At 42.9% G+C, this 21,794-nt stretch overlaps 1 protein-coding gene across 5 annotated transcripts in view; it reads right to left on the reverse strand.

Moving 5' to 3' along the window:
- Positions 1-21,794, reverse strand: part of kif21a (kinesin family member 21A) — an 81,539-nt gene that overhangs the window by 29,857 nt on the left and 29,888 nt on the right. For all 5 annotated transcript variants that reach the window (XM_080761837.1, XM_080761836.1, XM_080761834.1 and 2 more), the window contains exons 2-7: positions 9,035-9,257; positions 6,322-6,504; positions 3,170-3,310; positions 2,062-2,193; positions 1,548-1,718; positions 147-262 (exon numbers count right to left, since the gene is read on the reverse strand). In XM_080761837.1, coding sequence (XP_080617963.1) covers positions 147-262; positions 1,548-1,718; positions 2,062-2,193; positions 3,170-3,310; positions 6,322-6,504; positions 9,035-9,257 — 966 coding nt within the window. The remainder of the gene's footprint in view (positions 1-146; positions 263-1,547; positions 1,719-2,061; positions 2,194-3,169; positions 3,311-6,321; positions 6,505-9,034; positions 9,258-21,794) is intronic.

A 21,794-nucleotide genomic window follows, 5' to 3' on the forward strand; every position in this document is an offset into this window, starting at 1 on the left:
TATATGTTCGAAATCAATGTCGTCAAGTAAAATGACATAATCGTGACTGCCCTACAAAATGAGTAATATCGTCATGGAGGAAAAGGTAGAATTGTGTCGCTGTCGGGCAGGAACGTCGTACTGTGACGGTGTTTTAGTCCACATACCTGTTTCCACCTAAGGAGTCCTGCAGCAGGCGGGTGAGTTTGGAATCTCTGTAAGGCACATGGGAGGATCGCTTGCTTCTGTCGCCCAACGCACTGATTACATTCCCCAGAGCAAGCTGCACAAATGATGCAGGAGAGAAAGAAAATGGGCTTCAGCAAAAACACACAAAATCAGACGTCATTGCATACTAAAGGAGGACTTTAATGTTTTAAAACCAAATCTCCAATTGGGTTGTCAGTGACTCGTCACTAGTAGTGCTCACTATGGGATGGTACCATTACTGTCTACTCTCTGAGGCACAGCTAAAAAAGGATTACTTCTCGGCCTTAAGCACATGACCCACCAAATTCCAACACACTTTGCTAGTTTGGGATTGGCTCACGGTAGCCGACAGACTTAGGCAAATATCTATGGGATTGATATTCATGATAGTCAAAAGGACAGTATTGCCCTCAACACCCTCATACCTGTCTAACTACGCAAACATGATCTGTTACCACCAACATTTTGAACAAGATTCTCATTCTATACTCTGCCACCAAAATGTGGAATGCCCTGACAGAGGCTGACACCATTAAAGGATATGTAACACACAATGTGTACAGTACCTTTTCATTAGTCTATTGTCAGTGCAGGTACAGTAGCCAGCCACTTGATGGCGCAATTGTCCAATGAGTCAGTATTACTTCGCTGTACTATGAACTACTTTCAACCTGACACATCCCTTTTTTGACCATGTCATGATATTGTTATATTGTTATTCAAGAAATTACTGGAAAAAAATCATGAATCATTTGAAATAATAATAATTAAAAACAAAATGTAGGAAACAAAAAGATAAAAGGGACACGACCAGCATTTGGGAACCAGTGTGGTAGTAGACTAGTATCTCACCAGTCCACAGTTGATGGACCAGTGTGGTAGTAGACTAGTATCTCACCAGTCCACAGTTGATGGACCAGTGTGGTAGTAGACTAGTATCTCACCAGTCCACAGTTGATGGACCAGTGTGGGAGTAGACTAGTATCTCACCAGTCCACAGTTGATGGACCAGTGTGGTAGTAGACTAGTATCTCACCAGTCCACAGTTGATGGACCAGTGTGGTAGTAGACTAGTATCTCACCAGTCCACAGTTGATGGACCAGTGTGGGAGTAGACTAGTATCTCACCAGTCCACAGTTGATGGACCAGTGTGGTAGTAGACTAGTATCTCACCAGTCCACAGTTGATGGACCAGTGTGGTAGTAGACTAGTATCTCACCAGTCCACAGTTGATGGACCAGTGTGGGAGTAGACTAGTATCTCACCAGTCCACAGTTGATGGACCAGTGTGGTAGTAGACTAGTATCTCACCAGTCCACAGTTGATGGACCAGTGTGGGAGTAGACTAGTATCTCACCAGTCCACAGTTGATGGAGATGCCTTCTTTGGCTCGTTCGCCCGTCGCTCCCGTCCTCTTCAACCTCTCTGACCCGGCCAGGTCCACAAAGTGGAACTTAGCCGTCAGTGTCTCAAACTCGTCTATTTCAGAGTTTCCGTTGGACACCTTCTCAACAGTCTCATTGTCTTGCTGGGGTATGGGAAAGACAAAGCAAAACGTAGTTTAGAAGTGTAATTCATTAGGCATTTAAAATTAGTTAATTCTACTGTGTTACCTTCATGTAACCATAGCATTAATGGTCATTAAGGTCCATTTATTTCCATTTGTACACTTTCCGAGTTAAAATGAACAGTATATGGACACTAGAGACCTTTTTATAATAAAAAAAATCTCATACAAAATAATCAACACAACACTGTTATATGTTTGCGTACAAAATTTGCGAGTTGGATCTGCCATTCTCGACTACGGGCGACAGCGGCCGACCACAGCGCGTGGCAAACCGACGGGTCACACAGGTGGACGGACGTACATTGTCGGAGGCACAGACGCGGACTTGGCACAGGTGGATGGTGAAGATGGCGTGGGAGCGAGAGCTCTGCACATTCATCTGGGTGCTGGCTGTGGTGCGGCACAGAGCCCCCAGCTTCAGGCACTGGATCATCTGAAACGTCAACACAAGGTGCTCCGTCACTGACGGTATCATGTACTGTAATAAATCTACTATCAGACCACACACACACACACACACACACACACACACACAGCTCAGGGGTGGAGTGACCGGATAGGAAACGCAACGTTCCCAGTTCGAACCCGGGCTCCCCCAGAGTTAGTGTCGTTTCCTCTGGCATCGGTGTGTGAATGAATGGGTGAATGAAATGCACATGCACACACACACACACACACACACACACACACACACACACGTATGCATCTTTCTTTAGATAGATACCAACCCATATTGTATTAGTAGTCACAACCTTTTCCACAGTGGTGACCAGGTAACACTACCCGGATTTTGTGTTTTTCTTCTTTTCACAGTGGCACACACACACACACACACACAGATGCGTGATACACCTACTACTGCTGCCTTGGAGGCCACGGTGCGCGTGGTCACACCCAGTTGTAGATGCTCACACAGTGTAGAATCTAGAATCAATATCATAAAACTAAAATGTATGCCAAAAATATATATATATATTTAGTTTTTCTTCTTTTTTTAACTCTTTCAGTACCACCTGGTGGTCACCAGTTTAGGCTTTGGTTGCCAATTCGCCCATTATAAAAAATTTAATTCTATTATGCATGTAATGTGCATGTCATCACCTGTACACCAGATTAGAGGAATTTTCAAAATATGAAAAAAAAAAAAAAAAAAGAGAATCTACCAGTTTGTGATCTACTGGTAGATCATGATCTACCTTTTGGGCACCCCTGGTGTAGATGTTCAGTTTGTTCACACAGTTTCCCAAACAGTGGGTCTGTACCCACTTATGAGTCACAACTCGAGTAAAAATCCCATTTATTTTTCCTACGTAAAAAATAATAATAGTATATTATATATATATATATATATATATATATTTACTGTATAATATATATATATATATATATACCGGTATGCTCACACCTACCTCTGCCTCGGAAGACACTGTGCGTGTGGTCACACCCACGGTGTAGATGCCTCCCGTTGCATCCTCATGGATCTTGATGTGAGATTTCCGACTCGTGTCTCGCGACGAGTCAAACAGATCCAGCACCTCCTCATTGTACAGCTACAGACACACATGCACGCACACACACACACACACACACACACACACACACACACACACATGTACGTACGCACGCACGCACAGACATACACACACCGCTTTAATGTTGAGAAGAAAGGGAGTACAACCGCCCCTCAAAGCATCAAACGGCAGGTCTGGTGCATCACAGAAGCAGGACATAACAGACAGACAAAAATACTGCAAATAGTAATTGCCTTTTTATTTACAGCTACTGTAAGTATAAACAGTGACTAACATGCCTAGTACATCTTCATTAGAGTCACTTAATAAAGGCACTGAAACATCAGCACCTAAAAAGGCAATTCATCATTGGAGATTCTCCAGTGCTTAATTATTTCTGATATCTTTATTGTTATCATAAGGGCTACAATCAATTACTTTCTTGGCAATTATTCTATCAGTTATACTTAAGTCAGAAGGATAAAATGTACTAGTTTGATTAACTATTGCAGCCTTAGTTATCATTGATAAGAAGCTGAATTTGTAAAATAAAAAAGCTGAACATTAAGTTGTGGCCATTGTGCAAATACTTTTCCACATTTATTTCTAGTATGATATACAGTACCACCAGCAATGACTGGGCAGCCACTTCACCAGTGCTGAAGTGGTCCTTTAATGCTATAGCAATAAGGTATAATAGCTGTCACTTAGGCTTTTAAAATGATGAAAATTCTGCTGTCATAAATGAGTAGACCATATTATATTGTTATCTAGCTACAGGAGCTAGAGAAATGAAACAATAAATATGTAAATAGCATGAAGATGGATAAAAATGCAAAGCCTTCTCAAGCAACATGATTGCATTTCAACGCCTGAACATAAGCTTGAATATTTTATTAGTCAGAAATGTAAACAGCATGTGGTACAAAATACATTAAAGCTAAAAAAGATAACACAAAAAAGTCCTTTGATGGAAAATACAAAACACTTGATAAATGGGTTTTCATTTTTTAATTTTATGTTTATTTTATTTATTTTATTTTATTTTATTATTTAGTATGGCTGCTGTATCTACTTTGGCTACTGAAACGAACACATAACGTCAGAAATGAATAACGTTTGTATTGTGTAAATATCCAGAGGTTTCTGTGGCTGACAGGACGGCCTCGTCAGCCTGTATCTAGAGGTTGACAGCTTAGAGTCCTAGCCTGTGTGTCCATCAACAGCCCATGTATCGGTGAAAATAAATAAACTCCTACAGTACCTGCTCATAACCTAAAAATGTCTAAACCGTATGCCAAGAAAAGTGCTTTATAAATGAACACACTACAGCTTTATAATACTGTAGACTTGATCTACTTTCACACTCCTCCACCAGCCAATTTTTATTAAAATTTTTGCACGTGGGAATTAAAAAATGCCCACGTGCAAAAAATAAAATAAAAATAAAAATAAACAGCCCCTGAGATTAAGATGTAAAACTGAACATTATGTGGATTATGAAGAAAAAAAATGGCATGGGGATTAAAAGTAATAATGCAACCCATCATCTCTTTCAGTGCACAAATTATTCCATTCATTTGATTCCATTCAAATTGTATTTCATTTCTCACGGACATGAGAAAATAAATATGCCCCCAGAAACCTGGGTGCCCCTCACTTCACACAAGTGTGATTTCTATCTTGTTGCCTAGAGCTGAACCAGTACTGGCAGCATGCCTGAGGTTAGTTAGTGTCCGCCCTCAGATTGGGAGGTTGGGGTGGATTCCAAGGCCAGGTCATACCAAAGGCTATACAAATGGGACCCAATGCCACCCTGCCACCCTGGCACACCCCCCACATGTCTAGGGGGTGGTACTTGTACATGTATGAAAGTCACCTCACGCTACATAATCAGGAGACAATAGCCTCCTACCTCTCAGGGCCACATGGCTCAGCAAGGCTTATACTTACAGAGCTGAAATATCGTCAACTAGGGCGTTTGGAAGTGGGTTTGTTTTAGGCAAGCACCTGCCGTTTTCAGCTCTTTGGTGGGCACACAGCCTCGGTCTGTGTGGTTTCCACACCTCTCATTGAGGGTCTCACGGCTCCGCCGCTGTCAGCCCCCCCCCCCCCCCCCCAGGCCATGCAGCTGTCTGTGTGTGTGCATCCCATCCCCTTTAACCCGTCCGCTCGCAGACCCTGACTCGACACTTCCTAACCCCCCCACCCCCTCCGACGATGACAGCTGCTGCACTTCAATTGTCAGTGGAGACATGTTCCGCTTGATGGAGAGCCAATGTTAGAAGCTTGTTAAATAAGCGGTGTCAACAACGCGCAAGTCTGACCCGCACTGTGGTTGTGAACGCCCGGAAGGGATGGTGATGGGAAACCATGCTTTGAGCAGAGCAGAGCTGACATTTGGCGTTCAAGAAGAGCACAACACCCCCCCCCCCCCCATCCCCTCTGTATACTCAGAGAGAAGAGCACAACAGAAAAACCCATGTTTCTGTCAGTCGTTCTCAAACATTCTCATGTCAAGGACCCCCCAGATTAGATGTAATTGGTCACCGACCCCCAACTGAAAATATGTTATTCCAGAGACCTCCAGAAGCAAAGATTTGAGTTTAAAACGTTCGCTCGGAAAGAATATATATTCAAAGATTCGCACCACATTTTCACGATTTTTCAAAAATATGAAAATGAGCTTGTAAATCTGCTATTTTTCAACAGTTAAAGCATAACATAATGCTTGAAACACCAAAAGGGGTTCCCGTCCAAAATGGGTTTACAGATACACCTGTACTGTATTAATCGTGAAAATAGTCGATTCATGCATTTGGCTTCTGGGGGTGCATACTTAGTTTAGACATAAGGTTGGTGAGGGGTGCGTTAAGACGACCGGATTAAGGTTGGTGAGGGGTGCGTTAAGGGTTGGGAGAGGGTTATGGTTAGGTTTAGGTGTGCTGCCCCGTGGGAGGTTAGGGTTGGGGTGAGGGTTTGAGATAGGTTGTAGGACTAATGACTGGTCTAACTACAGCAGGTGAGTAGTACAGTAGGTGGTTGGGTACCTCAAGGAACTGGGCGTTGATCTTGAACTCTGGTACGGGGCGTCCCTCGTCCTGGGCAGCCTGCCGGCGCTCCTCCACGCCCTTGTAGAGGTGGTGGACGGCTCTGGGGATAATGCCCAGCTCCTCCTCTCCGATGTTAACGTCAAAACCCGTCCCCATGGTGTAGGTCTTCCCCGATCCCGTCTGCACGTCAAAAACACAGACACAACATTGTGGAGAGTTAAACACTAATCAGAAGGAAGGAACCCCCTGGTTGTGGACTGAGGTGGGTCTCCAAATACATTGTAAAAGTTCTAAGATTTGAATGATGATACAAATATAAAAAATAACTTAAAATATCCTACTACAATTGATTGATTAAAATAAACATGAACGATTTCAGGATTTTCATGTGGGTCCTGTTCCAGAAAACGTTGAGAGACCCTGCTTTACTCCATAAGGTGTAACCTGACTCCGCCAGCTGGTGGCAGCATTGAGTTCCTCCTCCTGCTCCCATCTGGTCCCTCTCAGGTAGAGACATGCACTCCGAGCCGTTTCTGACCGGAGAAATACGCTAGAGGCGGGATCAACGCGATACTGATGACGTATTGAAGCGCTGCCACAGTGCAAATGTAAACACAACCTAACAAGATTACAACTCGAAATTATTATCATCATTTTTGTGCTGTTGCTTCCGGTTCATCGTTTCTGCTTGAGAGAGACCAGATCCAGGCAAGAGGAGGAAACTTGTGAACTCAATACTGCCGCAATCTGGTGGAGTCAGGTTAGTGGGCCTGCACCATACATTATGTCAGACATGATGTCACAACTAGCTAATTGCACATAAACATAAAACCCTATTACTTCCTGATAGAATAAACTTTACACTAAAACTCGATTTATACAAGAATTTAAATATTACACAACGCATTGTGACTCTCCTCTATGAGCTTCAGAATTATCACACACACACACACACACACACACACACACACACACACACACACACTAAAGGGGGAGGGGAAACGGACGGAAAGAGGGATGATACCGAGGTGGTGTCAGATGGAGGGGCAGAGAGGACTGGAATAATTTAAGATAAGGGAGGCGGGAAAGGAAAACTTAAGGTAACGTTCAGCGCCGCTAATACAGAGGAGGAAGCGAGAAAGGGTGATAAGGCAAGGACAAGATGATAAGGTGCAAAGGAGAAAGAGCCCATGGAACAGGGAAGTAAAGCCATTAAGACCTGGGGTCTTCATGTGGTTTTCATGTCAAGGACCCACTGTTTGAGTCTACAGTATTTACATTAGTGGTCAAGGCCAAGGTACAGACTGGGCCAAAATACTACCAGTGTGTGTGTGTGTGTGTGTGTGTGTGTGTGTGTGTGTGTGTGTGTTTTTTTAAGTCCCCCCCCCCAAAAGCCTCTACACAGAGAGTTCTATGAACCGTGCCTCCTGTGAGTGCCAGGCGGAAAGCAGCTCTGTTGTCTAGGAAACCTAGACGGCAGTGTGTGTGTGTGTGTGTGTGTGTGTGTGTGTGTGTGTGTGTGTGTGTGTGTGTGTGTGTAATTTCCACATGGTAGAGAGAAGATGTGAACAAAGTACTCAACCCCAGTGGCTGAGTTAAAGTATAGCTACTCAAATAATAGGACACAGTCACAGTCAACTAGTGAAAGGTGCTGTCAAAATAATAAAATAATAGTACTTTAGTTCAAGAATGCAGAATGACCACAAACTCACACCGTGGGAATACCCTTCAACGTTGTATAAAGGCAGGGGAGCGACGTCGCTGTCAGGCAAAAACCTTGTATGTCCAAGATGGTTACCATTTTGTTAATGCTTTTTATTAATTCAATTCATATTCCTAATAACTGCACACTCAGTTGACTTCATCATTTTCACTTTCGAAAGCAAAAATAGCAGATCCACAAGCTCACGAGCTTGTAGGTCGGCTGTTTTCACGCAACACTGTTGTCCGACAAAGTAGGGCATTATTGTTCCAAACAAAACCATCAAAGATGAAATATGGAGATGCAAAGTTTCTACATGACTTCCATCATTTGTTTGCTATACCGAAAAAATAAATACAAAAATGTAATAAAAATACTTTATGTGGGCCCGATAAGCTAGAATGTAAGTAACTAAGTACATTTACTTAATTTCTAAGTATTTGCACTTTACTTGAGTATTTCCATTTTCCAATACTTCTACTCCACTACATCTCAGATCCAAACATTGTACTCCACTACATTCATTTGAAAATCTTAAGTTACTTTGTATTATTACAAAGCACTACATTAACCACTTACTTTCATCCTTTTCTGTATATACTTTTATTTAAGTAAAAACTTTTAGTACTTTTTCCACCACTGCCCAGAAGTGGGATTAGTGAAAAACAAGCCCCGTGGTGAAACTCCTGATCAGACTTATTGCTTTGGCGCCTACAAAACGGCTGCACTCGTTACTGTGACTGTATGTCAGAGCATGAGACACGTCAACAACATACGTACACACCGTGCATGAACACGGACCATGTGCCGCAATACATCTATTCCTGGATAAACCCTACAGGTCACAGGGGTCGAGTTTCCGCTACAGAAATCTCTGCTACTGGGTATCTTACCCAAATGTCAACACTCTCCACTTTCTACTTCCTATATCTCAGTCTGCACACACGCACACACACATTGAGAACAGAACGTGACAGGCTTTAATGAGAGAAAGCCACATAATCTTGCCTGTCCGTAGGCGAATATGGTGGCGTTGTAACCCTCGAAGCAGCCGTCGATCAGCTTCTCCGTGCAGTGGGTGTAGATGGCGTCCTGCTGGGAGTCCATGTCGAACACATAGTCGTAGGTGAAGGCCTTGTCCTTGCCCAGGATGACCTGGGGCTCGCCGGGCATCACATACGTGCAGATGTGACATCCCTCAATCTTCTCCCTGGCCTGCTGAGGACGGATCCTGCATGGGTACAAAAACACACATGGAACATGTCAGCAAAGCATTAAGCCACGGAGCCGTCATGGAGTAAGGACGTGAATTAGTGAGTACTAGAGCGGCACAAAACCTGCATATATTCTCGCGATGTATTATCTTCTTAAGTTATACCAACTATTTGGATTGTTACTCGGCCTGAATTATGAGCAAGACAGGCAAACCACGTCAGACTACACTCACCGCTGGCGCTGAAGCCTACTTCACCAACTGAAGTAATACGTGGTCTAATCAGAAACCAGCCAATCAGAATCAGAAAAGTATACTAAAACTAACCGTTTTAGAATGCTTAATGGCGGCAGGGTTGGGGTCTGTCTTTTACACACAGTGATGGCCTAAACTAAGCAATGATTCTCAACTCGCTTCAGGGATAGCACTTACCCCGTAGCCATTAGACATCTGAACTCATAGATATATGCATATAGCACTGAATGTAATTGCCTATGCTGCTGGTTTTTGTATTGTATTGTCCTTCTTGTTTGTGTATCTATGGTTGTCTGTATATGTTGAGTATGAACCAAGACAAATTCCTATCAACTTGTTGACATGGCAAATAAATGATTGAATCTTGAATCTTGAACCTATTCAGGCCGTGACTCCCCAAAATAATCTGATTTGACACTCCCGTTGACTCTCATTGTAACAATGGAATGCGGACGTGCTCATTCTCTCTCAATGGAATAGTTCCAATATTTGGAACTATCGCCCATAGGCACCCGCTTTGCGGCGAGATCAAAGCGTGTCACCACTCTCTTACTACATTACACCCTGACAAGCACTTTGAATGTAGCAGTTGAGGCATTACTTTTTCGGTATATATATATTAAATAGCAGATCTACAAGCTCACAATACCTCGCGATGTTGCCTCTTTCTTATATTATTTGATAATTTGGCCACAAAGTTTTTTTTTTATGATCAGTACTTTATTTTAGATTTTTTATAAACACATAAAACAGAGAACTTAAAATACAAATACAAACAACAACAGCAGAGAACGTATTCATGGACAGACAAGATAGATAAGATAAACAAAAAGAAAAAAAAAGAAAAAGAAAAATCTAATTTGAAAATAGTTTACATTATTTACACGACCAAACGCAGCATCATCAACCATATCATAATGTGTAGTAATACAATAAACAATCAAGAGGGCATTGCCTGACCATGGATCACACCAAGGGACCTGCAACATGACTGAGGAACACGTCCCACTTCAGATCATATTTATCCAACTGATTATTCTTTGGCCACAAAGTTTGACCAGTTTGTATACTGTAGTGCTGCAAGGCATTCCCCCTCCAACGTGGCAACTGTCTCTGGTCTCTGGAATCTTTAGTGAATCCAGGTTCACTGTGGATTGTTTCCCTGCAGGCCTTCCAGTGGGAGTGCTCTCCCTCCCCTGGCTCTCTGACCTAATAACACTGTGTCCTATGAAACACCGCTGCCGTGTGAGGCTGTGAGCTTATGTGTGGAGTTGAGAATGGCTACTATAGTTATATAATCCGTGTCTATGTTCCTGTGCATGTCTGTGTGTCTGTCTGCATGTCTGTGTGTGCGTGTTTGAGAGAAAATCTGCAGGATTAAGTGTGTGTGTGTGTGTGTGTGTGTGTGTGTGTGTGTGTGTGTGTGGGACAGAGCTCTGATGCTGTATGTCTATAATGTGTTGCTGACCAGATGAAATATGACTGTATACTGTATACTGTACACCGAAATGCATCCAATGTGGATATCACAGCCATAGTCACTGTGGTTACAGGAAAACAAAGACCGTATGACTGGGATGAAATGATGCAGTGTGCAAGTTGAGACGGAAAACCGTATTGTATTAATGAGAAGCAAGTAGGTATGCAATGATACCAAAGGTCCATATACATAATATCATGACACCAAATCCATGATACGATATTTATCACCATGCTTAAAATAAATACAATCACCGGTATGCACCTGCCGAATTCCTTATCATGATATGCTCAGTATTATGGATGCTATGGTTCATTCAGGAGAAGCACTCTGCTTGTTTGTGCCACTTTAACTTGTGTCTGTCGGTACAGAGCTGGCAGCACTGTTTGCTTAAAGCCCAGTTAGCTGTGAAGCTAAATGACAAGGCTATGTTGCTGTGCCAACAACAACAACAGGTCAGACGTTTAGCTAAAATAACCAAGCAATCAGCAAGAGAGTCGCTACAAAGTATATGGCTGTTTCACTCCGCTGGTGTTCAAGCAAAACGATAGCATTTTCAGCCTGAACACCTATTGGTAGATGTTGACACAGGCCTATGATAATAATACTGAGACATTTGTTTGCAATATCATTATAACAACAATATTGTTACATTCCTAGAAGCAAGCCGTCTTGCTGATGAAAATGAAAACAGGTGAATGGTAAAATCTAAATGGGAGCAGAAAATCTGTTTCATATACCGTCCTGTCTGTCTGTTGTATACCGTCCTCCCTGCCTGTCTGTCTAATACATACCGGAGGACCCTAGTGCCCCTTTGCCTTTCTGCAGGTTTGTCAGTGTGCGTCTTGTGTGTGAGCGTGCACGCACGTGTGCATGCGCGTCTTTTCCAGTGTGGATAATAAGGGCTGTATTGTGCGCCGGGGCACTGGGGGCAGAACAATGCTGTGAGAGGGAGTACAGTGCATCCATTGTGTCCGTCTGTGTGTCACTGGATCCCACCAACTACTGTACGGTACGCCGGTAGGATGGAGGACGGAGGGATGAAAGATGGAGAGGAGGAGAGCCCTGATGACGGCTAACTGCTACATTATTAACCCATTTAGACCTAAGTTCGATTCTACAAATGCCTTCTGAATCATGACAGGTTTCTGAAAACCCTGTCAGTCGTTCTCAAACATGTCAAGGACCCCCAAAAATATATGTAATTGTCCGCCGACCCCCATCTGAAAATGTTGTTCCAGGGACCCTCCAGAAGCAAAGACTTGAGTAAAAAACTTTCGCTCTGAAAGAATATATATTTATTTTCACGATTTTTCTAAAAAAATAGCTAAAGTATAACAATGCTAAAAACACCAAAAGGTGTTCCCGTCTTGAATTGTTTTTCAAACCTTTTTCCTATTAAGGACCCCCGATGTATTTGACTGCGGTCCCCATCTGAAAATAATTTGTGCCAGGGACTGGCAACATTTTTTGAAAATAGACGATAAACTAATTTTGTGGAACCACCTCACGGACTTCAGGCTGCCATTCAGGATTTGGAATGAATTAAAAAATATATAAATGTATACGGTAGTTATGGTTATGGTTATTGTGCTTGGTCTGAACAGCGCTTTAGGCATGAGGGACGGCAATGCAAGACAGTCTGTCAACCATAGAAAAACCTGTCAACAAGCAATCTGGGAACCCATGGGCTATGTAATGGGTTTTCCTTTGAATTTGCCTCTGGGGGCAGCGGCAAACAGAATGATAGCATGATGGCAACATCATGCTATCCACACTCTGTTTGGCGCTTTGCTCCGCCTTAAGCCACCCTCTTCTCCCATGTTTTCATTCCCACTAACAACAATGTATTCACATTCTGAATGAGCCTGCCGACAGATTCAGAAGAGTAGCATGGAATCTGTTCTTGAGACATTAGACAACAAGTAAAGTGAATGAGGACTAACCTCGGCCCTTCTCCCTCATCAACTATTATCAAGCTGAACTTGAGAAGCCACTTCACAGCTAAAGCTTGGTGCGAGACCAGTGTTGCCATGTCTCCTTATTAGAAGTGACTTTGGGCTTGTTTTTCTGCATAGCCGATTGTAAATATACAGGTGGTTGCATTTTTTGGGGACTTGTTTCTTAAGTGTAGTTGCTAATGCGGGCTTGCTTCCTAACCCAATGGTTTTCAATCATTTTCATGTCAAGGACCCCCAAATTAATATACAGGTATGTGTGTGTCTTATTAACCAATGAATCCCCCCCCCCCCCTCAAGGACATCTGGAGGGTCTCCGGACCACAGTTTGAGAACCACTGTCCTACACGTCAAATCAGATTGAAAAGTGCCATGCTGACAGTAAAATGTCAAAGATGTGTATGAATGTGAGCCAACCCATGATGTGAACAATGCATAAATCCCCTACACCTCCTCTGTGTACTGTAGCTTTTTCGTTGCTGTCCGGAGGAAACCTCAACTCCATTTTTGAGGTTTTTGATTTTATTCCATAAATCAGTGTTATAGAGCGTCGCAGTCCCACCCCCTACCAGGGCCCAGGAAATTATTCCCCGTTCATTTTCCTCATAGACATTTCAAAAAGTATTTATTTAAAGACCTTTTAAGCCTTGTATAAACTATAAAGCCAACTCGAGTTGTGAGAAATCATGACAACAAACTAAAAAATTCGGGCCAAACAAATAATTAGAAAGAAGAAGAAAACGGCAGGTTACAACACTTTGGCCCTCATTTATCAACCGTGCGTACGCCAAAATATGGGTGCACGCCGAAATTGCCGACATTTTTGACATTTACCATTTCCGCCAAAGCTCGAAATTGAACGTGACAACGTGCAAAATCCACGTTTGCTCCTCAGCTGGCGTACGCATTTTTTTCTGTCTATACACAAGCGGAGCAGAATTGTCTGAACTGCTGACACTGTCACAGGCATCTAAACATATGTTTTCACTCCTAAAATGTTAATATAAAACGGTATGTGTATGTAAAAAACAAAAGAGAGATTTCCAACTTTACAAGTAATTAAAATCGCGCAATTAAAAACAATATAACATGTTTACAATGTATTAGTTTGTGCTTAATCAAACACTTGTTATGCGAGCGCACTTGTGAGATGATTTTGGAGCGCATGCGGACGCGGTGATGCGGCATATGCGATTATGATATTATTATTTTTTTAAAGGCATGAATGGACTGCACGCCTTTATTTCCAAGTGACAATGACAAGCATACAATACAGCTTGCCTATTTGTAGTAAGTACTAGCAGGCTATAGGCGTAAGGGGCTTAATCATTCACCATTTATAAGTGCTTAGACAGTTTTGACAGTTCAGATAAAAGCGAGATCATTTTCGGGGGTCGGGAGGACGGGACCGCGGCGTGCGTCGCCAACACATACCAGCGCAAGCGGCAAGCCTTCATCCATATGTTTATGATTCGTTCATCAATGATCAAATCACTACATAAACGTTGATTGTGAGCTGCCTTGACGACATGATAGCCTATCTCTCATGCAGGCATGTCACCCACAGGACTTTAATATCACAGCAGTGCGCAGTATCACGCCTTCGCCGTGCACTGCGCACGAATGGGTAAAATTAATATAGGCCAGCCTACAAACTAATTCCATTCATGGCGATGCGATGTCGATGTGTCATGTATATGCGTGCATGCGTGGACATGACAGCAAAGCAAGCGAGGTGAGAGGAAAACAGACAGGGTAGGCCTACAACTTTATTTAATTCATGCAGGTGTTCGTTCTTTATTTAACAAGACACCAGTGGGCTTGCAAGTTGCGTGTGCTTCTGCGTGTGTGTGTGTGTGTGTGTGTGTGTGTGTGTGTGTGTGTGTGTGAGAGAGGTGCGTGAGGCGGGCAAGGCACGGGAGAAACCTTTTTTCCATGGTTTCCATGGTTCCCACAGGTCGTAAACATGTGTTCAGTCGCAAAAACGAGGGCGAGGCTTGATTTCATAGGGCGTGCCAGATAGATTTCAGCCGTCACATTTATTAATGTCAGAACGAAATTAAGGAAGGATCAGCTGTTTGCGATCACTTTATAAATGCCGTGGCGACGTGGGTGTACTACGAAACCTGCACTCGAATCTGTGGCAGATTTTACACTCGATTGATAAATGAGGGCCTTTGTTTCTTGTTTTTCTTCTTTGTAATTATTAGTTTGGTCCAAAATATTGTGTTTATTGTCATGATTTGTGACAACTCGAGTTGGCTTTGTACAACACTTAAAAGGTCTTTAAATAAATACTTTTTGTATGTCTATGGGAAAAATGCATTGGGAATTATTTCCTGGGCCTGGTGTCGTCATGTATTGGTATCAAATATTGAACCAATGGAAAAAACGCATTGGACAAAACCTCTTAACTCCATTGGACCCTCAAACTGTCTGCTAAAACAGCTAACTCCACCACCTCTCTCCTTCTCATGCAAGTAATTGACAATTTTCGAAATCTGGATGAAGTAAAAAATATATATATATAGTATAGAGTATATACATTTTCAAAAAAGGCGTCATGAGGCGCCAGTGGCAACGAGGGGGTGACGGGAAAGGCGTCCAAGGGCGTCATGTGGCATTGAAGGAGTTTTAAAAACGTATATCTTTCATTTCCTGAAACAGGACAGCAGAGATATGCTACATGTGCATCTTACTGCTGCTTGTTTGCACTGACTGCATTGTCAGCAATTTAGGAACTGCAGCTGCTCGCCAGCCTCTGCTCTTAAGTCAATCTAGCGGCACAACAGCAAAATGACCAGAGTGCATAGCAATACAAAACGTAAACTTTATTGAGAGATTGCCTCCAGAGTACAGGTTCATGGCAACCGACAAGAACCGGAAGAACAAAGAGGATGTTTGGGGGGCTCCCATAGAGGTATAAAAGGATAGGAGGGAGGACCTCAAACTTGAGGTCCGGGATGACAAACGTTACGCACATGACGTCAGTGAACGGCCGTCCACCGCCATGAACGTGCTGCAGTTCCACTTTTTGCCAGTAGGTAGTGGCAGCTTCAACGTTGGATAGCCTTACTGGGGGCTTGGGGGCTCCTCGCTGGTAGGGGGGCCAGTAGGATAGATACAACTGCAGTGACACACAGTAGTGTGCCTAACCAGTCTCACCCAAACGCAATATGGACACTAGAATAGTAAATAATATCAAGCCCGAACTCACCCAGCCACGGTGAAATAGCACTTCCGTACTAGTGAAAGCCACGCCTCTGTCGCGGTCAAAATAGTAGTTGAGTAATATGTATCGGTTTTTGTGTTTTCTAGGCGTGTATGTACGGAATTGCAATTCTGTGCTATTTCGCCGTATTTCTGTGAGATGGGGTTGAGTGTGCACTAGGCCAGGGAGGAAATTTCATTGGCATACCGTTACCCCTTTTTAGGGGGGGAGAAATAACTGGCTACACAATAATAGGGAGAAATAATATCTATTATCTGCTGTGTCAAATTCATAATATCCAAGAAGAATCCTCTTTACACCACTTGCACATCCAGAAATTGTAAGACTGTAACATAACTAATCCTCTTCCTTTGTCTTTAGTCTATAAATGGGCTGCGTAATCCTTCGCCTGGGGGTTTCATGTTCTTTCCTAAAACGTTAAATGAGCCCTTTTCCCATTGGCTGTAGCCTACAGAGGGAGACATTCTCAGTTATCATAGCAGGCTACAATGAATTGTGAACTGAGGATTGAATATTGTATTTTTGTTTGTTTAGATGTCCCAGCACACTCTGATAAGACATTCCTTGAATCACAGCAACAATTCCAAACCCACAGGAACGCACCCAGGGTGAGTAAACCGTCTTTGAGTACTTAGAAAAGATATTATCAACTGTTCAATGGAAGTGCAACATCCAAAATGGCATGAGCAGGTATTTTAATTGCACACGAAACATTCTTAACAAGTTTAACATTTATCTCTAATAGCTCCTTGTTTTGGTCATGAAAGTGGTTTTAAATAGTACAAAGCCAATTTGAGACATAATTTTTTGGTGCAACCACTCCTATACAGAGTTTTGTGTGTCTTTTTTCATCACCAAGTGTCACTGTTCCTGTGGGTCTGGAACTTCTGGGGACCCCCACACGGAGTTGCACCACTCACTCACTTCACACAGGGTGTGATTTTATTTTACAGTTTGCATTTTACACAAAATGTGTTTTATCCCTTAAACTCATGTGTAGTAGTCAGAATAGTTGTATTGGATACAGGAGGAGTGCTGTTACCCGTCAATCCACACGTTTATATCGTTGCCACTGACACGTGCAGAATGACTTGCAGTCAATGCCTCATCGCTTGTGAATAAATCACTAAGCGTTCAGTCACGCTGCCACGCCTTACCGCCACACTAGATAATAACCATGATTTGTTCCGTGTATTTTCCAGATCCAAAACAAAAGAACCTGCGGTGAGCAAAAAACCCCTGTTTTATCTGCACAATTTAACAGTTATCCCCCTACATGTTAGCGTCTGAGCCTTGGGTGTTAATGCTCCGCAGACGGTGGTTTGGGGGAAATCAAACATGCCTAAACCTGTTACTGATGCACCCCATGCAGCCCACCACCCTGCTACCACACCCCTCTCTGATGCAGGGTTATTATAGTTAACGCACATTGTTTTTGTTTGTTATCTGAAATGGACATAAAAACGAGGCATTACAACACAAACAATACCGGTAACTCAATGCAACTGTATTGTGTGTTTACTAACCACCCCTAACTAGAATCATAGAGGAAATGTCCTGTTTTGGTCATTGTAAAAAATCTTGAAAGATACTGTAGCGAAAAGAAAAAAAAATCGGTCATTTTTGCTATTTTTCTGACCTTGTTCAATCTCGCCCCTGACCAATCTATATTAATAAAAAACTAAATAATAATGAATAAAAAATTGAACTAAAACGAAGTCTTTAAAAACACAACTACCGTAAACTCGAAAACACACTTTAACCCATTCAGGGCGGGAACCCCTTTTGGGGCAGATCTACAAGCTCATAGCGCGGCACCGAGAGCCGCGCTACGAGCTTGTAGATCTGCTATTTTTGAAAAATCTTGAAAATATGGCGCAAATCTTTGAATGTAGGCCTTTATTGCCTTTATTTTTTATGCCTTTATTTTTATATATTTTTAATGGAGGGACAGACAGTAGTAGGCTGACAGGAAATGGGGAGAGAGATGGGGAGTGACATGCAGTAAAGGCTGTCGGGATCGGAAGTTGAACCAACGGCACACTGCCAAGGTGCCTGGACCGCTGAGCTTCTGAGGGGTTCCTGGAATAACATACTTTCAGATGGGGGTTGGTGGCCAATTACATATCATGTGATTTATTGTTTTTTTAATGTAAACAGTTTTACAAACAAAAATGTCAAAGCGAAATAAAAAATAAAAACTGTAATAACCTGCCTGCTCCCTCTAGCCACGCTCACTCTATAAATCATTAAGGGAGCTGCACACACCGCCACAAGGCAGAGGTGGACAGGTGTGTGTGTGTGTGTGTGTGTGTGTGTGTGTGTGTGTGTGTGTGTGTGTGCGCTCACACACACACACACACACACATGTATGAAGGAGTCATGCATGCACATGCACACAATGTGTCCTTGGTTCACCTAATCGCAAATGTTTGTATACTACTCTGCACGCGTGCCTGTGTGTGTGTGTGTGTGTGTGTGTGTGTGTGTGTGTGTGTGTTACCCTCTGTGTGTATGATGTGCATGCATACAGTACATACTGTATGTATGGTGTATGTATGCACACTGTATTTTCCCCACAATTCACTGCAGAGTAAGGCTGCTGACATAAACAATACACAGACTAACGTCTGGCCTGGCCAATCTCTAAAAGTCAAAGCCGTGCAAAAAGCTAATCACAAGAGTGGTGGTCTCTTGCACGCACGCACGCACGCATGTGACGCACGCACACACGCACAATAGAAAGGTGCTAATATTTAGATTTGCTGAGACAAGCAGTGTGGCTACCTTTGATGATGTCATCTGCCACTGGGCTCTCTACTGAAGTTAAAGCACAATGACAGAGAGAGAGAGAGAGAGAGAGAGAGAGGGGGGGAGGAAGATGCATGAGAGACAAACGAAAAGAAGCAGAAAGAGAGATGGAAAATTGAGACCAAGGTTGAAAAAGGCAGAAAGTGGTGTGTGCGACTGTGCGTGTGCGTGCCATGCATGCACGTATGTGTGTGTGAGCTTGTAGAAAAGAGAATTTAACACACTCATTTTTCACCTAAACAATGACGTGGCAATACACTTGAAGTTTAAGCGTCCGCGTGTGTGAGCGTGTGCACATAAACACACATGCACACATGTACTTGGCTCAGTGCCGCGTTGGGGTTCATTGTGTGCAGTGCATGTTTCTGTAGCCATAGTGAGACTGAGACACACTGTGGGCTCACAGTACTGGTGCGTAGTTGCACTGCATAATGCCTCACTCACTTACAGACACTATAGGAGTCTAGGCCTCGGGCAAAATGAGTGTCTGCAAATACATTTCTGCATTTGTTTTAACCTGCTCCGTGGCGTGTACCAGTCAGGTGGGTTTGTCAGTGCAGTAGAACTGGGAGAGCGCTATATGCAGTGCAAATGCAATGACTTGCATGCCAAAGATGGCCAATCTACAGGCTTGTATTGCAGTGCATTGTACGCTTGTAGAGTAGATGATTGTCTGACTTTCAAAATGGACCCCCAAAATGATATGTACTATACCTTACCTGTTCAGAATATATGAACACCAAAATATGTACAGTGTGGGTAATGCGATGTAGATCACATTACTGATTGGGAGGGAATTGTCCTGTCTCGCTATAGCGAACGTAGGCTACACTATGGCAAACATTTTATGCCCAAAAAGCATGTTTTTGCAATAAACATTTTTAAATTACGCATTTGCAGCACCCCCTATTGATGAAAATGGAATTGCTTTGGGCCAACCACCCTCTACATGTGAATAAAATTTGGGGTGGCTGTGACATTCAGTTTGTGATTTGTGCCATATTTTTGTAAAACAGGCCCTCCCACTAACTTTGGCAGCGGATTACAGCTGAACGAAAATTCTGCATGGTGTTTTAATCGGATACGTCCAGAGATCATGTGAGATGATTTTTGTGAGATTTGCACAAAAGCTGTAGGTGGAAGAGCCAAAAGTGTGCTTTGAAGAAATGTGTAAATGGAGGGAAATCTATCCCGACGCAAATGGGCGTGGCCTATATGGGGAGATGCGTTATGACCCACGGTATCCAGGGAGAGTGACATTTTGATTTTACGACCTACGGTTCCAAAGTGTTGAGGAGGTAGACACCGACATTCATCACACGCATGATCCGATACTACTGTATAACTCAGAGAGTACAAATGGAACCAAATGGAACCTTGCGGCCGGGTTAGACCAGATTAAACCAATGTTAGTCCAATAGTGACCATGATATATGAGAATATATAGTGACACCTGAGACAATCATTCACTACTATGTAGACTGATGTACAATTATACCTCCTGTAGCAAAGCCATCTCTGTGTAAGTACTGCAGCTACAGGATACTAGTATGCAACCGACGGGCTCTTTCTGCACTGCAGGGATTAGAGACTGGAGGTGCAGGTTGAAGGTGGTAGAGAGAGCTTATCACCCTAAAGTGGAAGAATTTACTCTGTGGGAAACTGAAATGCTATCTGGGGTAATGCTATCACTGAAGTAGCTGTTAAGACTTGTGGTGAGTTAGCTCTGGTCCATAGCTCTATGTTACCGATATTCCAGGGCTCACATAAATGCAGACCAGCATTTATTTCGCCGGAGTAAAAATATTCTCTACGTGGGTTTTCTCTGGGCAATATCGGTAGAGGGCACAGTGGAGTAACTAAAAGTATTATTTCTTTCAGTGGAAAAACAATCCCTTTTTGGCCAAAAAGTACCTTGTGTGGTGGGGGGCTCAGAGTGCTTCCACTAAGGAAAGTAGGCTTTCTAATGAAACAAACCGCCTTTATATTGGTGAGAAGCAAAAACGTTATTTTTATTTACACTAAAGACTGGTCTGTATTCACACGAGCCCCGGAAGTCATCAGTAACATAGCTCTAAATGCAAAGCATTAGAGCTATGGACCAGCTAGTGGTGAGTTGTGGGGCTCCCAACTCCTCAGTAACCTACTGTAACAGTAGTCAGACAGTAAAATATCTATGCAAGCCCATCTGTAAAAGAATATTATCTCTTCCGGGTCCAAAATTGTTAAAAATGACAAAAACATCAAAAGTAGCAGATGTACAAGCTCGAGCTGGTAGATCTGATACTATTGATATTTGTGTGTGACACTGTAGATTAGAATGATCAAGTAGGGCATTTAAAACATGGAGATAAGCGGTTTCTGCCTGACAGCCAACGATATATACAAATTGTACTGTGTGTGTGTGTGTGTGTGTGTTACCCTTGGTTCACCTCTGTGTGTATGATGTGCATGCATACAGTACATACTGTATGGTGTATGTATGCACACTGTATTTTCCCCACAATCCACTGCAGAGTAAGGCTGCTGACATAAACAATACACAGACTATATATTAATGTTTGGCCCAGCCGATCTCTAAAAGTCAAAGCCGTGCAAAAAGCTAATTACAAGATTGCGGTGGTCTCTTGCACGCGCGCGTGCACGCAGTGCATGGAGGATGTTCACAATGTTCTTTAGTGCAAATAAATGGGTCTCTCTTTATGACGGAGGACAGTCCGCTATGACTTTCCGAAGACATGAGGAAAGGCGGTTGCCATGGGGACTGGTAATGGAAGAGGGAATTAACGCAAAAATAATGTGATCCCGGATTCCCGGCA

The sequence above is a fragment of the Protomyctophum bolini genome (assembly GCF_963924005.1).
Source record: "Protomyctophum bolini genome assembly, chromosome: 4".
Taxonomy (NCBI): Eukaryota; Metazoa; Chordata; class Actinopteri; order Myctophiformes; family Myctophidae; genus Protomyctophum; species Protomyctophum bolini.